Raw genomic sequence first — 19,172 nt, forward strand, 5'->3', positions numbered from 1 at the left:
CGCGAGAAAAGATAGACGATCCTGAGGTGTCGGGGAAGATTTCGTCTTGGTGCAGCAGGCGGGCTTGACTGCAATGGATCACTTCACGCGCGGTGGCTGTCAATCCATATCGGTGGTTTGTGTTGAGAGTAACAGCCCGATTCGAATTCGACGAAGGTTGTTGCCAGAGAAACAGTTCGCCAAGCCAAACATTGGGCTTTGGTCTGACAGTGCGCAGCCACTGCTAGACTCTACTGTGTTTATCCGTCAGACAGGGTCATCTCTTTATTGGTGCAGGCCGGAATTCATTTGCGCCGGCTGTGGATTCACACATGCGTATTACGTCAACCACTAGAATTGGGGCTCACTTGTGCAGCCCATTCGGATTTACTGGGCGCAGATGAGCGATGAGTTGCAGGTGCCAGGGTCAGGCGGGCCTCTGTGACAGTGAGGACAGCCCATCGCTCACCCCTGCGAGTGACCAGCCGACCTAGCTGACTAGCACCCGGACTGATGCGCCTTCTTATGCCTCCAACATGCCTCCAACACCCGTCGAACAAGCTGGCCACCCATCGCCAGCGTTCGCAGGTCACTCAATCCACCAAACGGACCAACGTCACCTCTTGCCCCTGGGCCACCAGGAGCTTTAAACTACATCAACTCTCCCACTACTGCACCTTTCTTCCCACTCGCACATTTCGTTCGCACTGAGATATTACCAGCAACCCGGATTCATCTGCACTCTCCATTTCCCACATCCCTCCACATCAATCTACATTCCCCGTAGCGATACCGACTCATCATTTTCAAGATGTCGTTCCAGGACAAGGCGCAGCACCAGATCTCGCAGATCGATAAGGAAGTATGTGAGGCACATGTCAATCCAGGCTTCCAATTTCCCATCGTTTCCCGCAATCCGACATCACCCATCATCACCTTCCTCTGTTATGAGGGCATCATAATCCTCTCATCTCACAATGTCGATGGGCGTGATTGAGCTAATGATGGTGCCTGCAGCTCTCCAAGTATCCTATGCTCAACAATTTCGAGAAACAGACCAACGTTCCCAAGGTCTACGCTTTCCTCGGCCTCATCGGCCTCTACTTCTTCCTCGTCTTCTTTAACATTGGCGGCGAGTTCCTCGTCAACTTCGCCGGTTTCATCATCCCGGGATACTACTCGCTCGAAGCTCTATTCAGCAGCAGCAAGGTTGATGATACGCAATGGTTGACGGTATGCTTCTCTTCCGACACTTTCCAATTCCAACCATTCTGACTATGCTTCTAGTATTGGGTTGTGTACGCCTTCCTCAGCGTCCTTGAGAGCATGGTAAATGCCGTGTACTGGTTCCGTAAGTCAATGCGCATGATGACCTCTTCACACAACGCCAGAACTAACCATCTGTCACCGTTAGCCTTCTACTACGTCTTCAAATTCATCCTGATCCTGTGGATGGCGCTTCCCATGACCAACGGCGCCCAGATCGTCTTCAAGTCTTTCCTCCACCCGATTTTCTCCCGTTTCTTCCAACAGCCATCAGCCTCCACATCTGCCGATGTCCGAGGCAAGGCCGACGCCGCTTTCAAAAGCCAGTAAACGTCTCAAGGAATCTCACCGTAACTTCGTGCGAGAATCAAGAGCGATCGCTGACCTTTGATGCGACTCGAGCACACAACGGCAAGGCTTTTGGCATTATGACAACGATTGGAACATGTTCCAGAATGAGATCTGGTGGGAGGTGGAGTCAGAGGAAGCGACGCTGTCTGGGAGTTGCAGCGCGATGACCTACAAAGTTGCTCAGGAAGGCTAAATCATATCATTACGAAGTTTCTCCATAGACCTATTGATTTATGTCTTGGTGGTGGCAACGGCTCTCAAGAGATCAGTTATTCGCCGGTAGGAAGGCGTCAATTGAGGTACGACCCAATGAAATACACAAAAACCAGCGACTTTTGTTTGCTCTATAATTTGTATCTCTAGAGAGGAATGCATTTGTCCCGTCGATGCACTCTGGCACCTCCCTAGCCTCAATTCCATCCTCCCACAAAGCCCCTCTCGGCACTCTCCTGTTGCTTAGGATTGACAAATATCCTGTACGGGAATGGATTCTGATCACTTGTGGTAATGGGAGGAATATGATCCTTGTCTCTGTTCACTATGGCGACAATCTTCATCGCCGTCTTCTGGAGGGAAGATTCCATTGCACGGCGAACTTTGATGCGGTCTGCCGGCAAATCAATAGGTTAGTAACAGGTAAAGCTGCCGCATGACGCACGAGGGAACGAGAGGAGTAGTTTTACCCGCTTCACTTCTAGGTCTTGCGACAATGACCTGTACACACCACTCCTCCCAGCATACTTCCTCCTCCGTCTGTCCTCCACCTCCCAACCGGCCCAACCAGCCCGTCGTGATGCCCGTTTTTCTCCTCTTGCGCTCGTAGAATCGCACTACGATCTCACCGCGAGAGCCACCTGCGGCGGCTGACGGGCTTGTTGGGCTCGCTGAGAACTGTGGCGTCAATTGGGAGATAAGTAAGTCTGCATGAGAGTCGATTGCTGTTGAGATTTCAGGCGGCTCGAGGATCGAAGGGAGTGTGACGGGAAGAGACTGGGTGGAATGCGAGGTGTGCGTATGAGAGAGCGAGGAGGCGTTCGGGGTATAAAGGGAGGGTCGAATCGGTGGGAAGTAACGGTGGAAGAAGATCGTGTGTAGGACTCCTGTGCCCGGGCGCCCAATTGTCAGTGCTCCTCGTCTCATTGTAAGAAAGGGAGGGCAGAAGTGTTGTGTTCCTTTGAGTTCACGGCCATGGGGCCAGATCACACCGTACCTTTGACTATGTCCCTTACAAATGTTTGGTCTGCGAACACCTCGAGGATGTATTCCCGATGGCCCTGTTCCATGATCGCGAGTCGCAATCTTCGTGCGCAACTATACTGTAATCGATTCCGACGGTCAAATAGTGGGGGTTTTTTCTGTAGAGTGGTGCGCTCGGCGGTATAGAAGTAGGGAGAAAGCAAGGAAATGGCAGCCAGCTAAGTGGCGCCTGGGACAGAGCGGCTGTTCAGATCATGGTCGGTCACAGGCTCCAACAAGCTTGCTCTCAGCATCGGGGACTGGTCGCTGCGGTATGACTCTTGAAGAAAGCCGCGATGAGGAGCATTAAGACTCTTTGAATGTTCCTTCAATGGTGGGGTCCGGCGGGCAGGTATGGTCATTCTCGGCTAGGAGAGGTACGGATACGAGGGAGGCATTGGGCATTACGGCCCGGCTAAAAGGACCCCCTAAGAACAACCAAGAAAGCCCTCACTATTACGTAGTTATGCCATTCAGAGCCTTGCTTACGGGCGCGTCTGCTGATTATTGGCCCACGGGGGTGGCCTTCACCCTCCGCTGCCCTTTGACGCTCCCCCAAGTCCATCCCCAACCCAAAAGCCCATGCTCTTTCTCGGGTACGGGTGCTACTGCGTACATTTCCAGCCTTCAACCGAGGCACCGCCACAAGTTTCATCCGATCCATTCGACAAATGTGATCAATAATTGAGTCAATAAAGCTTCGACTTGAATCGGCCTACTCCCTTGCCGTACCTGCCCTTGCGCGGGACGCTCATTCAGAGCACTCAATCTCTTCCTCTGTGCTCTTTGCGACCATGTCCTACGCAGCGGACCAACTGCACCTGAGATAAGGTGCACAGCGTCCCTCACATTGGTCAAAATGATATCAGCCACACGTCGCTGGCTGAGGCGCCATCGCACTGGTATAGCCATCGGCGCTGGCGTTGTTGGCGCGACGTATTTGGCCGCCCAGTATGTCCTGGGAAAAATCAACGAAGCGCGAGAGCGCATGCAGTTGGACAAGATTGCAAAGGAGAAGTGAGAGAGAAGCACACCGTCGGTCGCTGAACATATACTGATCGTATCTTGCCCAGCATTCGGCGGCGATTCGAGCAAAATCAAACAGACTGTACAATCACAGTCCTCGCCCTCCTACCCACGCTGACCGAGAACATCCTGGAAGACCTCCCTGTCGAACAGTTGACTCATGAGCTGCAACAGAAGAAGGCCGAAAGACTGGCACGTGCCTCAGGGGAAGGAAAATCCGAAGCCTCAAGCATGTATGATGGCGATACGGCAAGCATGTCCAGCTTTCAGACGGGGAGCTTCATACACGCCAGTCAATTCCAGACTGAAGGGGTCCAGTTGATGGGGTCACGTCGGACCAAGGCCCAACTATGGAATGAATTGAAGGTGACTTCGATCACGAGAGCATTCACACTGATTTACAGTTTGTCACTCCTCATCATCCTCACAAGAATACAATTGAACCTCCTCGGTCGACTAAACTATCTCTCTTCGGTCATCTCGTTGGCCCAGCCTCCACCTCCCGGAAGAGCCGACTCGATCTCGTTGGAAGACCACGATGACGGAAGCGCAGGGACCGGGTTTGGGAACGACTTTGAAACAAACAGGAGATATTTAACCTTCTCCTGGTTTCTGCTGCACAAGGGCTATGCACAGATTATGTCCAAGGTCAGGGAGGCAGTTGAGGAAGTATTTGGGGGCATCTCTCCCAGCGAGGGAATAACAGCCGCTCGGCTCAGCGAACTCGTCCTTGATGTCCGAAAGCGCGTCGAGGGCGGTTCTGAGCACGAGAGATATGCTACCCGGTGGTTGCCGTACGTGCTGCCGCCCAAGGAGGAGGAGGAAGCAGTGTTGATAGAGTCCGGGGTGATCACTCCGCCCGCAACCTCTCCAGGCTCGGACGCTCATGATCCCGGGAAGGGCGAACACCAGGAACCCACCATCCGTATCGACACGTCGACAGGACCACTACGGCAGCTCCTGGACGAGACCGCCGATTTGATTGATTCACCAACGTTCACGAGAATCCACACCCTCCTTCTCGGTTCCATGTTTTCGCATCTCATCGACACTCGTGTTATTGCCCAGCTATACCCGCAACCGAGGCAGCACTCCCCGTCGTCATCCATGTCGAGTGCGCAGCAGCCGCGTATTCAGGAGCTTGACTCTGCCGTCACGGTCGTGCCGGGAGAGCCCCGGGTCAAGCTGGCCAATATTTTGGCAATCATCACCCGCCAGGCACATGCGATCGGGAATGGGAACAATCCTCCCAACGAATATGTATCTACAGCAGAAGCTGAAGTCAGGGAGCTCGAAGCTTTCGCCGCTGTCATCTACGCCAGCAACTTGGACCAGAGTCTGGAGGAGAATCAGCCAAATACTGGCGACGGCGGTTTGCGAGCGGCGGGCGGAGTTGGCGTGAGTGACGTCGGCGCTGAGTCGGTTGATGAAATGATTGAGAGTAAATTGGAAAGTGCATGGACAAAGGTTGCGGGCGGTTCCAGCTTCTCGTCGCGGTGATCTGCCTCGTGGGGACCAGTTATGTATACTCTTCGAAGAGTAAGCAAGGAATAGCGGTTTTGGAATTACCTGGTCACCATCATGGCCATCGTCAACACCATTTATTTGAGCAAAGGAGATTTTCTCGGCCTTTCTGATGTGAGACAAGCGTAGAGACTCCTCTATGCTGAGACATGGGAGGTTCCAAAGTAGTGCCCGGTGCCCAAGCATTGAATCCCTCCCATCATCCCATATACATAGGACTCCACAATACAGGGGCGGATGACACCAGCCCCAAGCTCACATCGTGGCCAAAGACTTCCTTTTTCGAATGTTCCTTCGATGCTGTTTTATTAATATGCTTATTATACTGTGGAATCCCCCTGGTCGCGGAGCCTGATCTTTGCGCCGATTTGCCGACCATCCAAAATTGTTGACATCTGTCTTCCTGGAAAGTTGTCGCATACTCCGCTTGACGACGAACCTGCATACATATGGCCTTGACTGTGCCGTAAAACTTTCTCCTTCTCGAGGCGTGAGGTTCAAAGGCCGCCTCCTTCGTCCCTCATCCGAAGCCTGCTGGTGAAGTCCATGAAGTCGCCATCGTCATGGATCGGCCTGTTGGTATGGGCGGTCACTTCACCAATGTATTCAAAGACGACAAGTGGCTGCAATGGCGCCTGGTGCCCTTCATCTTGATCTGGGCTGCGTTTGCGGTCTTATTGCTAGTACGCATTTTCCTGCCCTTACACTCTACTCCTAGTGTCCGACCAACTGACTTGGGATTTCCTGTGGGTATTCAGATTTGGATATTCGTAACGCTCTTCGTCCCCAACCCGCGCAAACCCCGCCCATCTGAGAAGACATTCACGACGGTCGACAGGACGGGCGACGTGACAGACCCAGAACCGTTGCCGTGTTGGTACGATGAAGCTCTACGGAAATATGTCAAGGCGAGGCAAGAGGATCCAGACAAAGAAATCGACATTGAGAAAGAGATCGAGCCGGCCGAGTTGTTTATGACACTGGTCATTCCGGCGTACAACGAGGAGGACAGGCTGACGGGCATGCTGGAAGAGGCGGTAACTTTCCTCGAGACAGAATATGGGACATCGTCTACCTTCGGCGCGGTGGACAAAGCAGCAGGACAAACACAGACGCAGGGGCCACGGCGCAGGAAAGCGAACGGCGCTACTGCTACGTCTGCTTCGCAGTCTAAGCAACAAGAACCCCTTCGAGGTTGGGAGATCCTCCTCGTCGACGACGGCTCCACGGACGACACACTTCTCACGGCCCAGACCTTTTCTCGCAAACACATCCTCCATCCCCACCCGCGCCGTGACTCGGGTCCCTGGACGCATCGATCCCCGATCGGTGTGAAGATCCCCCCGGGCTCGATCCGCATGATCTCGCTGGAAGAAAACCGCGGCAAGGGCGGCGCCGTGACGCACGGCATGCGCCACGCCCGCGGCCAATACGTCGTGTTCGCCGACGCGGACGGGGCATCCAAGTTCTCCGACCTCGACAAACTGGTGCGGGCGTGCCAGGAGATCGAAGACGCCGAGGGCCGGGGCATCGCGGTCGGGTCCCGCGCGCACCTGGTGGACTCGGAAGTCGTGGTCAAGCGGTCGAAGCTGCGGAACTTCCTCATGCGCTGCTTCCACCTGTTGCTCTGGGTCATGACGCCGCCCGCCACGGCGCGGATCAAGGACACGCAGTGTGGCTTCAAGCTGTTCTCGCGCCCGACGCTGCCGTACATCGTCCCGCACATGCACATGGAAGGGTGGATCTTCGACGTCGAGATGCTCATGTTGGCCGAGTTTGCAGACATCCCCGTGGCCGAGGTGGCCGTGGGCTGGCGGGAGGTGACGGGCAGCAAATTGAACCTGGTGAGAGACTCTCTCGGGATGGCGTGGGGTTTGGCAATATTGAGGCTCTGTTGGGGCACAGGAATCTTCCGGCGATGAATGGGGGGGCTTACCATGACGGCGATATGCATTGGTTGTAGGACAGATTCTGTTCGTGTGGACCTGAGAAAAAAAATAGAGGAAGGTCGAATCACGAGCGCAAGTATTACATTTTACACCCTTTGATTCCTGCTTAGGCGGATTGTCCATGAAAATATCCTGAAGCAACTAACAGCCTTACCATATATATTTCCGATTGCACAAATATGGACGCTCTAGAGCATGTTGAAGACACAGACCACAATACCATCTATGAGACATCCATCTTGAGCATGCCCTTCCACTTCTTCGCAATCTCCATGCCCTGAGCCAGCGTCCCGACACGCGCATCGATCGCAAAGCCTTGGGCCTCGAGGTCGACCAGCTCATTCCACAAGTTATCCAAGGGCAGGGTGAAGCACTCGATGTACTCACCCTCCTCCAGCTCGGGCTTCAAGTTCTCCTCGTGGTTCCGGGGATCGCGCATGTCCACCTCCACAAAGATCATTTTCGTGTTGGTGTTGCAGAACCCCGGGTCGTTGAACATCAGAATCCCCTCGGCGGCCTTCGCGTCTGTGGGCATCGTTGCGATGTAGCCTGTCTCTTCTTTCAGCTCGCGGATAGCGGCGTCGGTGGGGGACTCCCCCCCGTCGACGAGCCCCGAGGGCACCTCGATGGCCACTTTGTCAACGGCGGGACGGAACTGCTTCTGCAGCAGTAGGGAGGGGCCCTTGGAGGATTTGGGGTCGTTGAGGATGGCCACGACGCCGACGGCGTCGATCTCCGCGTCCTTGGCTCTCGTCTGCAGCTCTGAGTCAACCTTTCCTGTCTCATCTCGGAGCCAGGGAAAGTAATTCGGCGGGGTTTCAATTGACCTGTCGCTCAGCTGATTCCCACACTCTTCGCTTGCCCGCAGGGTCCTCGTATGTGATCTTCTTCAGCGTGATCCATTTCGCCTCGTTCGTGTTCTGGGCCCCTTTCAGCAATCAGCCACACAGCTTTGTTTGCATGGTGCCCGTGTCGCTGAGGGGGGTCCGTGGCCCTTACCATCGGTTCGATAGAGAGGTTCTTGGCCATCAGCGGCGTGTACGTTGACATTTTGTCCGCCATCTTGGGCGAAAGGAGGAGGCGTTTGACGTCCAGTCTATGGGCGCGCCGCCGTATCAACGAAGGTGAACGTAGAGTAAACATACCATTGCTGAGGACGAAGCGAGAAGACTGCGGCATGCAGTGAGTTTCGAGGGACGAAGCCAACAATGACGTATACATCCTTCCACTACTCCGATCTTGGCCTCACGTGCGGCTCACCCCGAGCGTGCCTGGGGACACAACCCGCTGAACCGTCGCGTCACGTGGGGAAAGGCCTTCTCTTCTTTTATTTTTCTTATTATTTCATCGTCGCAGAGCAGCCCTCCCCAGTGCCCTGCGGTCACAAGTGTTAGTGTCCAATGCGACCACCACTGGGACCCCTAATATCACGACATACAACGCAGCTTTCTGGCCTCGCGAAATGGTTTGGGTAGACTCAAAGGTGTCTGGCCAAAGCTTGCATAATCTGTTACATCCCCTGGCGACCTGCACTAGTCATCCGTTTGCCTACCAACCCCTCAATCCTTCTCATTCCGAAATACGGCTTCTGAAACTTGCGCCAGGAGTACGAGGTGCAGATATTCATTGCAATATGGTCCATGCGTCACTCAAAGACAAACCACGCTACGAAGCACTATCTTATACTTGGGGCGACACAAGTAACAAAAGGGATATTTGTATGAACGGGCACCGTTTTCCTATAACACTAAATCTACACATCGCGTTCCAACACCTGAGAGAACAGAATGGCGCACGGACGCTCTGGGTTGATGCGCTGTGCATTAATCAGCAAAATCTGCAAGAGAGGGCTGAACAGGTCTCAAAAATGCGAGATATATTCTGGTTAGCACAACGAGTACTGGCTTGGACGGGTGAGCCAGACGAGAGCGATGAAGCTCTTGAGCTACTACAAGAACTGGGTCATCCATCTACCTTCATGCGTTTGTATGGATTGGCATCCAAGCCAATGGCCTTTTTGAACGACGACTTCAGTCATTGTTTGAACAAATTTGAATCGTTGTTTAGATTTCTCAATCGCCCGTACTGGAGTCGAGTGTGGGTGGTCCAGGAGCTTGCTATTCCCGGTTCGAGAGCCGGTGACGTTGGCTGGTTGGAAAAGGACAAAGTTCAGATTCGCTGCTGCTCGACGTGGGTTCCCTTTTCCACATTTACTGTGGCTTGTGCAAGTCTGGTTCAGTTGATTCCTGGTATTCTTTCTTCGGTTGCGTGCCTCAGTCTCGCCAACCCTTTGGGTCAAACGAATCCAGCCGGCCTTGACATGTTTGGCGCTGTACAGTGCAGTATACCAACCGCTTCGCGACAGGCGCCCAGCATTTTAGAACTCTTACACTTAACTCACTGTCTGAAGGCGACCGACCCTCGCGACAAGTTGTATGCCCTTATAGCGCTTGCTAGAGATGAGGATCTCGCTTTGGTGCCAGATTATTCGATCTCAGCGACACAGATGTTCAGGGAGCTGGTACGACATTCTATCCTCACAGATAACAACCTCATGGTGTTATCTGGAAATCGAGTCTCGCCACCGGACACCGGTGAAGGTTCTTCCTCGTGGGCCCCGAATCCTGAGAGGTTCGTCAACTCTCCAAAGTTGAATTGGGATCCCGCGACAACGACATTCAACGCTTGTAACTCAAGGGCTCCAACCATATCATTTTCTGACGACTTGAGACACCTCACCGCTAAAGGCATAATCGTAGACAGCATTGACACCGTAATTGGACCTTTCGATTTTAAACAGTTTCCCGGGCTCTTCAGCGACGATTGGTGTGCATCAGAGTGGGCAAGCTCCTTCCGAGAATTGGAACAATACGGCTCATCCTTATCCATGAGCGAGCGAGACATATTCTGGCGAACTCTGGTCTTGGATTCTGGGAAGCTAGGCCACGGTGGCTTGGTGTCCCCGGCGCCAAAGGAAATTGGGGAATGGTTCGAAGTCATGCTCAATGGCTTCGCTGAATCAGATGCCGTTAGAGCGGAGCTTACCAAACTATTTTACTCGCAGGCCGGCTTTGTGGATCGGTGTTTCTACGCCACTGCTTCTGGAGGGAGGGGCATAGGTCCTTATGGAACATTGCCAGGAGATCTTGTGGCAATCCTTTACGGAGGGCAATTTTGTTACATCTTGCGAGAAGTTAGCGAACACTATGTCCTCGTTGGAGATGCATACCTTCACGGAGCAATGCATGGCGAACTGCTTGACCAAAGACGTCAAGAAGAGCGGAGAAAATATGAAGAAAAGGATTTCGTTCTTTGGTAGTCTATCTCGATAGGACCCACCAAATCTATAACTCAAAATCCGCAGACCAATAGAACAGCGTCACAAGCAGATTATGGGATCGAGGAAGCACGAAACACGATTTATGCGAATCAAATTCAAGCAGAGATATTCCGATTGTGCGTTCGAGGACGCCTATCATCCACATCAAATTGGCGGACTTTAGACTAGCACAGGACAGATCGGATCTGAAAACTTTCTGCGGAAGCCACATGTATGCTAGCCGTGTTACATACTCTACCCAACGTTGAATATCCCAAAGGACGAGTCTTCATTTCTCATTTGTGCGAAGCCAGCGAGGAGGGACATGAAGGTAGATGAATCCTATCAAATTGGCTGCGGTTTTGCTATTCTGGACCATAAAAGACTGCCGCAAGCCGTAGACGGTGCTACTCGAAGCCTTGGGACGGAGACTCGCTTGGTGGCTTCTGCTTGTAGCGGAACTTTGAAGTTCCATCTTCATGGAGATGACCTGTTCCGACTCTCACACCATTATCATCCAGGAACCGAATTGAGATGACCTTTTTAGGGTCTGATGTGTCCTTGTGAGATTTATGGAGCTCGGTTCCTTGGATCTTCGCTTTTTTGATACGGGGATCCTGTTTACCTATGAGTATTGCAATATTTACACGGCATGGATAGTTGCTGACTCGGTTTTCTTGTTCCTTACAATATTGCGTCACTAAAGCTCTGAGGGTTTCATTTGTGAAGCTTTCTGGGCTGACCCCTCCCACATAGCTGACGAATCTTTTAACAATAGAGGACACATCGCGGATAGATTCAAATGAACAGTAAACAGACGACTTTGAACAAGGAAAGAAGAGCAGAGTAACTTGTCAGGTTCGTGGAAAGATGTCGCACCTCGTTTAATAGTTTGTTTAAAGCATCTCATTTACAGGAGGCCGCTGGACACAGATCTTTTCGGGCGTGAGTTTCGGCGCTTAGGAGAAACGCATTCTGAAGGTCATGAATGTCGACTTACAGACATCCCACACCAATCATAATGTCAAAGATGTGAATACTGACACAGGATCACACGTGGCTGCCTGCGCGATGACTCATGTTTTGTGTCCAGAGTGACCCATGATCGAATGGCTTGAGCATTTACTCGAAGGCCGGCTTGAGACTGCTTCGTCCGAGTCTGACGCATTGTTTCCAAGGGTGCTCGGTAGACCTGCCTACTACATCGTTCGGTCTTGGCACTTGGAGAACGGAGTGTGCACAGCCTAACTTTCATTATGCTTTCTCTGGAGGACATAACATGGCTTCTCTGTTTCAGTCATGGAGACATGCTCTCAGGCGGAAATCCTCTCTCCCAAAGAGCTTTCCCAGCAGCGGAGCTCCGATAATACCAGTTGAAACACTCTTTGAAGAGGAGACTCTACCATTTTACGAGCCTCAACAATATTACCCAGTTCGTATCGGCGATGTATATCAGTCGAAGTACCAAGTCGTTGGAAAGCTCGGATATGGCGCATATTCCACTGTTTGGTTATGCCGAGATCGTTCGTAAGAGCTCATTGTAAGCATCATGACCAATACTGATCTTACCTTGGCAGTGAGCACAGGTTCATGGCTCTCAAAGTTTCTACATCTTTAAGCAGATTTCCAGATGCAACCCTCAGAGAATACAGGGTCTACGAGCACCTTTCATCTCTCGTTTCAAGTCATCCAGGCCAGTCTCTGATACGTGGGCTTTATGCCACATTCGAGCTCCACGGTGCCTCTGGCAAACACCAATGCCTCTTGCAGCCGCCTATGCATATGAGCCTTCTTGATATGATACAGATGGCCCGCGAGCCTTTTGGTCTACCTCTCCTTAAGATGACGCTGAAACGACTTTTAACTGCACTTGATTTCCTCCACACTGAAGCTAAAGTTATTCATGGAGGTATTTTCGTGCCTTTCAAAGCTGCGACTTTGACTAATCTGTGCTAGATTTGAAGGCCGACAACCTAATGCTTACCGTCGAAGACCCGACTATGTTGGAGAGGTTTGAAAAGGCAGAAATCAACGAACCCAGCCCTCGTAAGCTGGTCGATAAATCAAGAACAGTCTACAAGAGCCGACATCTTCCAAACCCAAAGGACGACAAATATGGCCTTCCAATCCTTTGTGACTTTGGGGAGGCAAGAATTGGGGAGACGCAGGAGAGAGGGCCCTTTGTTCAGCCACACATCTACAGAGCCCCTGAAGTGATTTTCGAGATGCCGTGGGGCCCTCCGATTGATATTTGGAATCTTGGAGGCTTGGTGAGAATCTCAGACTTCGAGCCCACACGTGTTCTAAATTGTTTCTAAGGTCTGGGATCTCCTCGAGGGCGAGCATTTATTTGGGCGTATATTCGACGGCAAAGGCCACCATGACCCCTTCCAACATGTTGCCAAAATGGTGAGCCTAATTGGGCCTCCTCCGACTGAGTTTGTGCGAAGAAGTGAGACTGCCGAGCAATGCTTCGCTGCGAATGGTAATTAACGTTATCCTTCTATGTCGTCAGAGTTTGAAAGCTAACAAACGGCCTATATCTAGGAAATTGGATCGCTGAAGAGCATGCCAAAATAACATCAACTTCGTTGGAGGATATTGAAAGACGTCTCGTGGGACAAGAGAAGGAACTCTTTTTCAGGTTCATGCGAGCAATGCTAAAATGGCTGCCTGAGGAGCGTAAGACCGCTAAAGAACTCCTTGAGGATCCCTGGTTGCAGGAATGAATCAATTGTAAATTATGACCAAAGAGTTGGAAATGGAAAGCAAGATCTATTCTTCATGCTGCAAAGACTAATCAGTACCTTGTTGTCTACCGCTGACCATGGTTGGCGCCAGTGTAGGCGCTGGGCCTAAGCTTTTAAGTCCATCTGGCGGGATCTGTGACGGCACGGCCTAGGAAGGGGATGGAGGGGGCTCCAAGGCCCGTGATCGACACGTCATTCCGATTACAGCCGCGTGCTGACGATGGGTACGCATGGGTATATCAGCCGGAGAGAGAGCATCTTTTCACGAGACAGTTAAGTAAACATTCCAACGGCGCATATATGGAGCTTTGTCGAGAAGTCGGCGCATTAACTGAGGCTATACCGCATCCAGACCTCATATCATCGGGACATGATCCACAGGGACGTTGAAATTGTCTTTCAGTCACACAAGTCCATCAGGTAAAGAAAGTATTGAGATAGCTTACGAGGGTGTCGACATTAATCGCGGATCTAACTTCTGAAGTCATTCAGCTGTAAGCGGAGACAGCGAAGCTGGCAACCCAGCTGTCGCGGTGTCAGGATCTAGCTCAAACTGAACGCGGAGCGCGTCAGCAGGTAGAGGAGAGAACCAGACAACTCGAAAATGAACTTACTTCCACTCGAGCAGAAAGAGACGAGTTGCAGCAAGGAAAATCCGACCTCTCCTCGATCAATAAATACTTATGAAGCGAATGGACCAACGGGACAGAAATGTAAAGAAGGCGTTGTCAGCGCAACAACGGTTGGAAACTGATCCTTAACCCACCTAGATAGTTTAGTCTGCAGCAATCTTTAGAAGAGCAGGCAGCTCTCATAGAGAGCCAACAGTGGACCCCTTCTCTACCATAGATATAGCTATCATAGTAAAGGAAGCTATAGACGTAAGAATACGTTCCCAAAGCTATTGGTATAGTGTGTGTCCTTCCGGTCAAATCGAAATGGAAGTCCCACTTCCAGATCCAGAGCGAAGACTTGCAACAGAACGAAGCCTCAAGTAAGGATCGACGCATTACAATTTGCGTATGACAATGAAGGGAACCCCGACCACGAAAACAATGTAAAGAAATTGAAAATTGTGTTTCGAGATGAAGGCTGCTAACGAATGAAGCTCCAAACCCACCTTCCTGGTATCATTAGTCAATCCTGTCTAGATGCCGCAATCAGCTTGTCCGGGATATCACTGCCAGTATGATTAGCAGATACGTCCCCAAGCTCGATTTGCCAGCCCGTAGTCATTTGGAATACTATGCCTGCATGGACAAGCTCGAGTTCAGGCCGCCGCGCAGGTCCCTGCCACGAGGGGACAAGCGTTGGACGGGGCATGTATATCTTGCAGGTGAGTCCATTCGTCATGTTACTCGCCTTTACACTCGCCAAGGCGTCTCTCTACCGTATTATTGGCAGACTTCACGCCGAAATCTGAAGAGTACGAGCAGAATGTTGCAGGCGAAGTGCCGGCGCGGTCAGACCTTAAGCGCCCAGACTAGTTGACATGTGACATCACATGGAATGAAAATGGTTGGCCCGTAGGAATGTGCGCCACACTGGTTCCCCTTTGCCGACACATTGTACTGTATCTTTCTCCAGTTAGCTAATAAGGATCAACTCGGTCGCACTTAAGCTTGCTGTGGGGCTCAGTAGGCGCGCCACTACCACTAAGGGTTAATTCAACCTCGTAACAACGTGGTGGGACGGTCATCTCTTTCAGGTCGCGAGAATCCCAGTCAGGCGACATTATTCGCGACGAGAGCCTCACAAGGGCCCATGGTATTCGTGCGCAATGTATGTGAAGGGCTCCATAGAGGCTACCGGTAGATATAACGACACAGACTGCAATCAAACAGCTAGATAGCAGCTACAAGAGGTCTGTCTCTCATAATCACTTTTCATCCGCTTCGTCCTTGTCGATTATAGTTCAAGGGAGCTGCCCTGCCTTCCTCCTAAAGGTGTTCAACAGTTCATCCACCCCGTCGATCCCAAGTTTGGAATCTCGGGAGCCAATTCCTACATCTGCCAATATAGGCTCTTAGGATGCCCTTTTGGGTTACCGCAACGCTCACGAAGCCTACTGCACAACGAGAGATGCATGAATTTACGGCCCCAGCGACTCACCAGGAAGGGCGCCAAATATGGCACTCACCGCGGGCCTGGGGAATGTTGGCGTAGAGCTGGGTGCAGATTTGGACCCCTCTTCAGGTGTTATTTATGCCTTGGTTCTCCCACCCCCGATAGAAGGTGCTGTGTAGATCACGTGAGCCGCAGCCTTGCACCCTTCTCACGAAACGCGGTGAAAGTCATCCGCCTCATCTGCCCTGAAACACCCAAAATCTAGGACCCTTCTAGTTGGCCGCTTCTCACAATCAACATGCCTCCCGTCTCCTATCCTCCCTAGGTCTGTATGCCTGACCCGGCCGATTTTTGTCCCATGGATGTCGTAAGTATTCACCATGCCGCACTGGGGTTCAACAATCTAACCTCTGATTCCGCGAACAGAGGCGACTCCACAACGCTGCAAGCTGGTGGGCAGGCCGCACAAGGGATGGTCACAACTGGTGCTGGGCGGACATGTTCAATATGGTGAACAACAGACAGAAGGTTCCGAACATCCAAGAACTTGTTCAAATGGCTATCAACGAGTTACTTAGGTGCACCAACTATGTCCCCCGAGCATCCCGGCCACGCTCGTCCAGGATGTAGTCGTCCATCCCCTTCCAGAGCATGACCTCCAACCGCAACAAGCCCAGCTTCATCTGCTCAAAGCTGCGGCTCTGAAAGCGCAGCATGCGTCGCCAGTTCTGCAGGATCCGCTTGGCGGCGAGCAGGTGCGTGTCATCGGGTGCCTTGACGAGCAGGAGCATGGCTAGATTCGACATGGTGGCGAAGCCGATGCGAGACCCTACAGCGGCGAGGGAGAAGGGGTTAGCTTGTTGTCAACCGAATAAAGGGAAAATAGGAATTCGGACAGCAAAGGACGAACAGAGAGGAGAAGAGCAAGAGAGGCAGAGAGCAGACATACAGGAATACCAGAATCCCGCCGAGAACTTCTGCGAATCAAGTCCAGCTGTGAAATGCGTCACGATCTTTGCGCACTTCTCAGCGGCCACAATGACGGCCTCAGCCGCGGCGCGATTATCCCCAACCACATCCGGCAGCGAATGCGGCGAGTCATCCGTCATACTGTGGTCGCCATCGCCATCGTTCCCATCGCGATGATGACCTCCGCTGGCGGTGGCGCCAAGGTTGACGTTGGCACCCAGCCTCGGCCCTCGCCGCAGGTTCATAGGCCGCAGCAGCGCGCGGTACAGCAGCACCTCGAGCGTCAGATAGGCAAAGTGCAGGGCCGAGTTGGATTCGAGCTCAGCGAAGCCCGTCTCGTCCAGCATCAAGCTCTTGCGGATCTGGAGAGAGGCTGGCAGAGCTGCATACCATGCTTTCAGGCGCAGACGGATCGGTTGAGCCTTCGCGAGCGACGCGTCAAAGTCGTGTGAGAGCTGGCGTGCCGCGCGGAGCGTACTGTCGATGGTCAGCTTTGTGCAGGTCAAGTCAAGGAATCCCCTCTGGGGCTCCGGGGGCCGCAACGTACTAGAATGAAGAGTATACTTCCTCGCTGATGATGGACAGCTGCGCAAGTTGGCAAAACCGCTCCCCAGATTCCACCACCCAGCTATTGCCTCTATTGCTTCGGTCACCATTATTAGCCCTGTGGCAGTCATCATCGACACGGTCGATGACAAAATCCTTCTCCGTTAACTCGGCGACGTCCCATTGATCGCCATGGATCAAACTCGGATACCCGCCCAGCAAGCACCTCCACTTCTCCTCGACATAGACCATCCACCACAGCCGTCTCCGGAGCCTCTTCTCCCACGCCGGGATGTTCCAGGCCTGACAATCCAGGTGCAACGCGAGACTGGTCGACAGGGCCATCAACATACTCATCAGCGACCAATGGAACGGCGTGTCGCAGGCCACGCTGCTCTGGCCTGTTCGCGGCTTCTGGAGGTACAGCAGCATGGCTTGGACAAGCGAGAGATGCGGCGTGTGGATCTCGCGGAACATCTCCTCGTAGACGATGCGCCAGATCTTGGTCGCCGACGGTTGGTGGTATACTTTCGACACGCACAGGTGATCGTCGTGCGGGCAGTAGACGAGTGACGACGCATAGATGGCGGCGAGGAGGTGGGTGGGCATTGTTTCCAGTGTCGATGGGGACACGGTCGGGTTGGTGGGCGTGATGCCCAGCTGCGAGCGCGAAATGGCTGGGAATGACGGAAACACGTATTTCAGGAATCTGGACAGATGTTAGCATTGCCCATGGGTGGTTTCTCTGGCGTGGGCTCCTTACAAGTCCATCAGCCGGCAGCCGTCCTCGATCGAGACCAGGTCGTAGAGTTCCTTTCTGATCGTCTCAGACGACACGTTTGGACGAATGGTCGTTTCTTCCTTGATGTCTCCTTCGAGATCGTCTGGAGAGACTTTGAAATAGACGGGCACTCCGTTGGGAGGAGGCGAGGACAGCCACTTTGCCGACGAGCTGTCGTCCGCCACTTTGCGGTACGACAGTTTGAACTGAGTGAATTCCCCCCGTTCGTCGTAGCGGTAATGCTGCAGCAGATATGGGTCTGACTCGCCGGACAGGCCAAAGAACTGTGCGTTGGTGCCTTTCTTGTCGTCGAGGGAGTTCACGGCCAATCTAGAATTGTAGCTCATCTGACTGTCGAGGGGATTTTCCGACGCCCTCGACGCTGGCTTGGGAACATCGACGTTCTCCCTGCGCCCATCGATTGCGTGCGACTCAGATGCCGCCACATACTGGGATGCCGCGGCAGTGAATGGTTGCTCTCCCGCATGTCCCTCATCGGGCAGGCTGACCGGTTCGACCAGGGCAGGCAGATCCGCAAACACATCGCCGGCTAGCCAGCAGTCAAACGGCATACAGCGCTCGAAGTCGAGCTCTGCCATCTCTGGCAGCAGAGGCGTCTCATTCAACCGCGCCGCCTCGTCCCGCCACACAGCGTCGTGCGCCTGTGACTGAGCACTGCTCTTCCGCTCCAGCGGGGTCGGGAAATGGAACGAACTCGCCCGGCCCGTCCTGGCCTGCCCCTCGCGGTCGATTCTTCCTTGATCACGAGCTGCCTGGACCTGAGCCCGAGCCCGGGCCAGGTCACGGCCTGGGAAAGACGGAAGCCCCGCACTCTGAGGCGAGGCGTCGTCGTGCTGGCCGCCTGGTGAATCGTCGTCGCCTTCCAGCTGAACCCGGTGCGAGGACCGCCGCTTGGACGGCTGCTGCTCGAAGGTACAGTTCAGGCCCAGCTTCGCACAGAGACCGCATGGCGGCGCGGTGTTGATGCGGCAGCAAGCCTTGCGGGAGCGACACAGGTCGCACGGCCGGGCCCGTTTGGATCGGTAGGGCCGCGAGCGAGAGGGCGACAATGGTGCAATGGCCGCAGAAGTCATGAGATGAGAGCAGACGGTGGTGAGAACTGATGGCTCGCTCTAGTCACGATGTCGAGTAAAGATAGTATAGGCTAAGTGTCACTGTATAGCTATGTTGGGGTCTCAAAACTGTCGTCTTGAGGTCTATGCGAAATGACACCCCGCGATAAGACTCCAGACTTCTGGGAGACGATAAGAGAGCGTCTCTTCCTCCCTCCCTAGCCAGAAGAGGACTGGGGATAAGATTCATTGCCGACCGGGAAGGCCACTCAGATCACAGGAATGGGAGGAATTTGGCCCACCATTATCTCAAGCCTACTAACATAGCACCATCGG

General features: G+C 53.0%; 7 protein-coding genes across 7 annotated transcripts; 5 read left to right on the forward strand and 2 right to left on the reverse strand.

Moving 5' to 3' along the window:
• Nucleotides 1-790: 790 nt before the first annotated feature.
• AYL99_08924 (protein yop1) lies at nt 791-1,575 on the forward strand (the record flags this gene model as incomplete). The annotated part of the gene is made up of 4 exons (XM_018840432.1): nt 791-841; nt 997-1,212; nt 1,267-1,330; nt 1,394-1,575. 4 exons carry the CDS (start codon nt 791-793, stop codon nt 1,573-1,575), a joined length of 513 nt encoding a protein of 170 aa, XP_018690179.1.
• A 2,116-nt stretch (nt 1,576-3,691) lies between these two features.
• Nucleotides 3,692-5,358, forward strand: AYL99_08925 (hypothetical protein; the record flags this gene model as incomplete). Its single annotated transcript, XM_018840433.1, has 2 exons — nt 3,692-3,849; nt 3,906-5,358. 2 exons carry the CDS (start codon nt 3,692-3,694, stop codon nt 5,356-5,358), a joined length of 1,611 nt encoding a protein of 536 aa, XP_018690180.1.
• Nucleotides 5,359-5,945: 587 nt separating this feature from the next.
• On the forward strand, nt 5,946-7,304 carry AYL99_08926 (hypothetical protein; the record flags this gene model as incomplete). The annotated part of the gene is made up of 1 exon (XM_018840434.1): nt 5,946-7,304. One exon carries the CDS (start codon nt 5,946-5,948, stop codon nt 7,302-7,304), a length of 1,359 nt encoding a protein of 452 aa, XP_018690181.1.
• A 250-nt stretch (nt 7,305-7,554) lies between these two features.
• AYL99_08927 (hypothetical protein) lies at nt 7,555-8,393 on the reverse strand (the record flags this gene model as incomplete). The annotated part of the gene is made up of 3 exons (XM_018840435.1): nt 7,555-8,085; nt 8,159-8,251; nt 8,331-8,393. The coding sequence occupies 3 exons, from the start codon at nt 8,391-8,393 to the stop codon at nt 7,555-7,557; spliced, it is 687 nt and encodes a 228-aa protein (XP_018690182.1).
• A 571-nt stretch (nt 8,394-8,964) lies between these two features.
• Nucleotides 8,965-10,650, forward strand: AYL99_08928 (hypothetical protein; the record flags this gene model as incomplete). The annotated part of the gene is made up of 1 exon (XM_018840436.1): nt 8,965-10,650. One exon carries the CDS (start codon nt 8,965-8,967, stop codon nt 10,648-10,650), a length of 1,686 nt encoding a protein of 561 aa, XP_018690183.1.
• Nucleotides 10,651-12,095: 1,445 nt separating this feature from the next.
• On the forward strand, nt 12,096-13,379 carry AYL99_08929 (hypothetical protein; the record flags this gene model as incomplete). The annotated part of the gene is made up of 5 exons (XM_018840437.1): nt 12,096-12,190; nt 12,228-12,559; nt 12,607-12,920; nt 12,970-13,135; nt 13,198-13,379. 5 exons carry the CDS (start codon nt 12,096-12,098, stop codon nt 13,377-13,379), a joined length of 1,089 nt encoding a protein of 362 aa, XP_018690184.1.
• Nucleotides 13,380-16,054: 2,675 nt separating this feature from the next.
• Nucleotides 16,055-18,857, reverse strand: AYL99_08930 (hypothetical protein; the record flags this gene model as incomplete). The annotated part of the gene is made up of 4 exons (XM_018840438.1): nt 16,055-16,296; nt 16,417-16,913; nt 16,984-17,691; nt 17,746-18,857. 4 exons carry the CDS (start codon nt 18,855-18,857, stop codon nt 16,055-16,057), a joined length of 2,559 nt encoding a protein of 852 aa, XP_018690185.1.
• Nucleotides 18,858-19,172: the final 315 nt, after the last annotated feature.

Source organism: Fonsecaea erecta (genome assembly GCF_001651985.1).
Source record: "Fonsecaea erecta strain CBS 125763 chromosome Unknown Scaff8, whole genome shotgun sequence".
Taxonomy (NCBI): Eukaryota; Fungi; Ascomycota; class Eurotiomycetes; order Chaetothyriales; family Herpotrichiellaceae; genus Fonsecaea; species Fonsecaea erecta.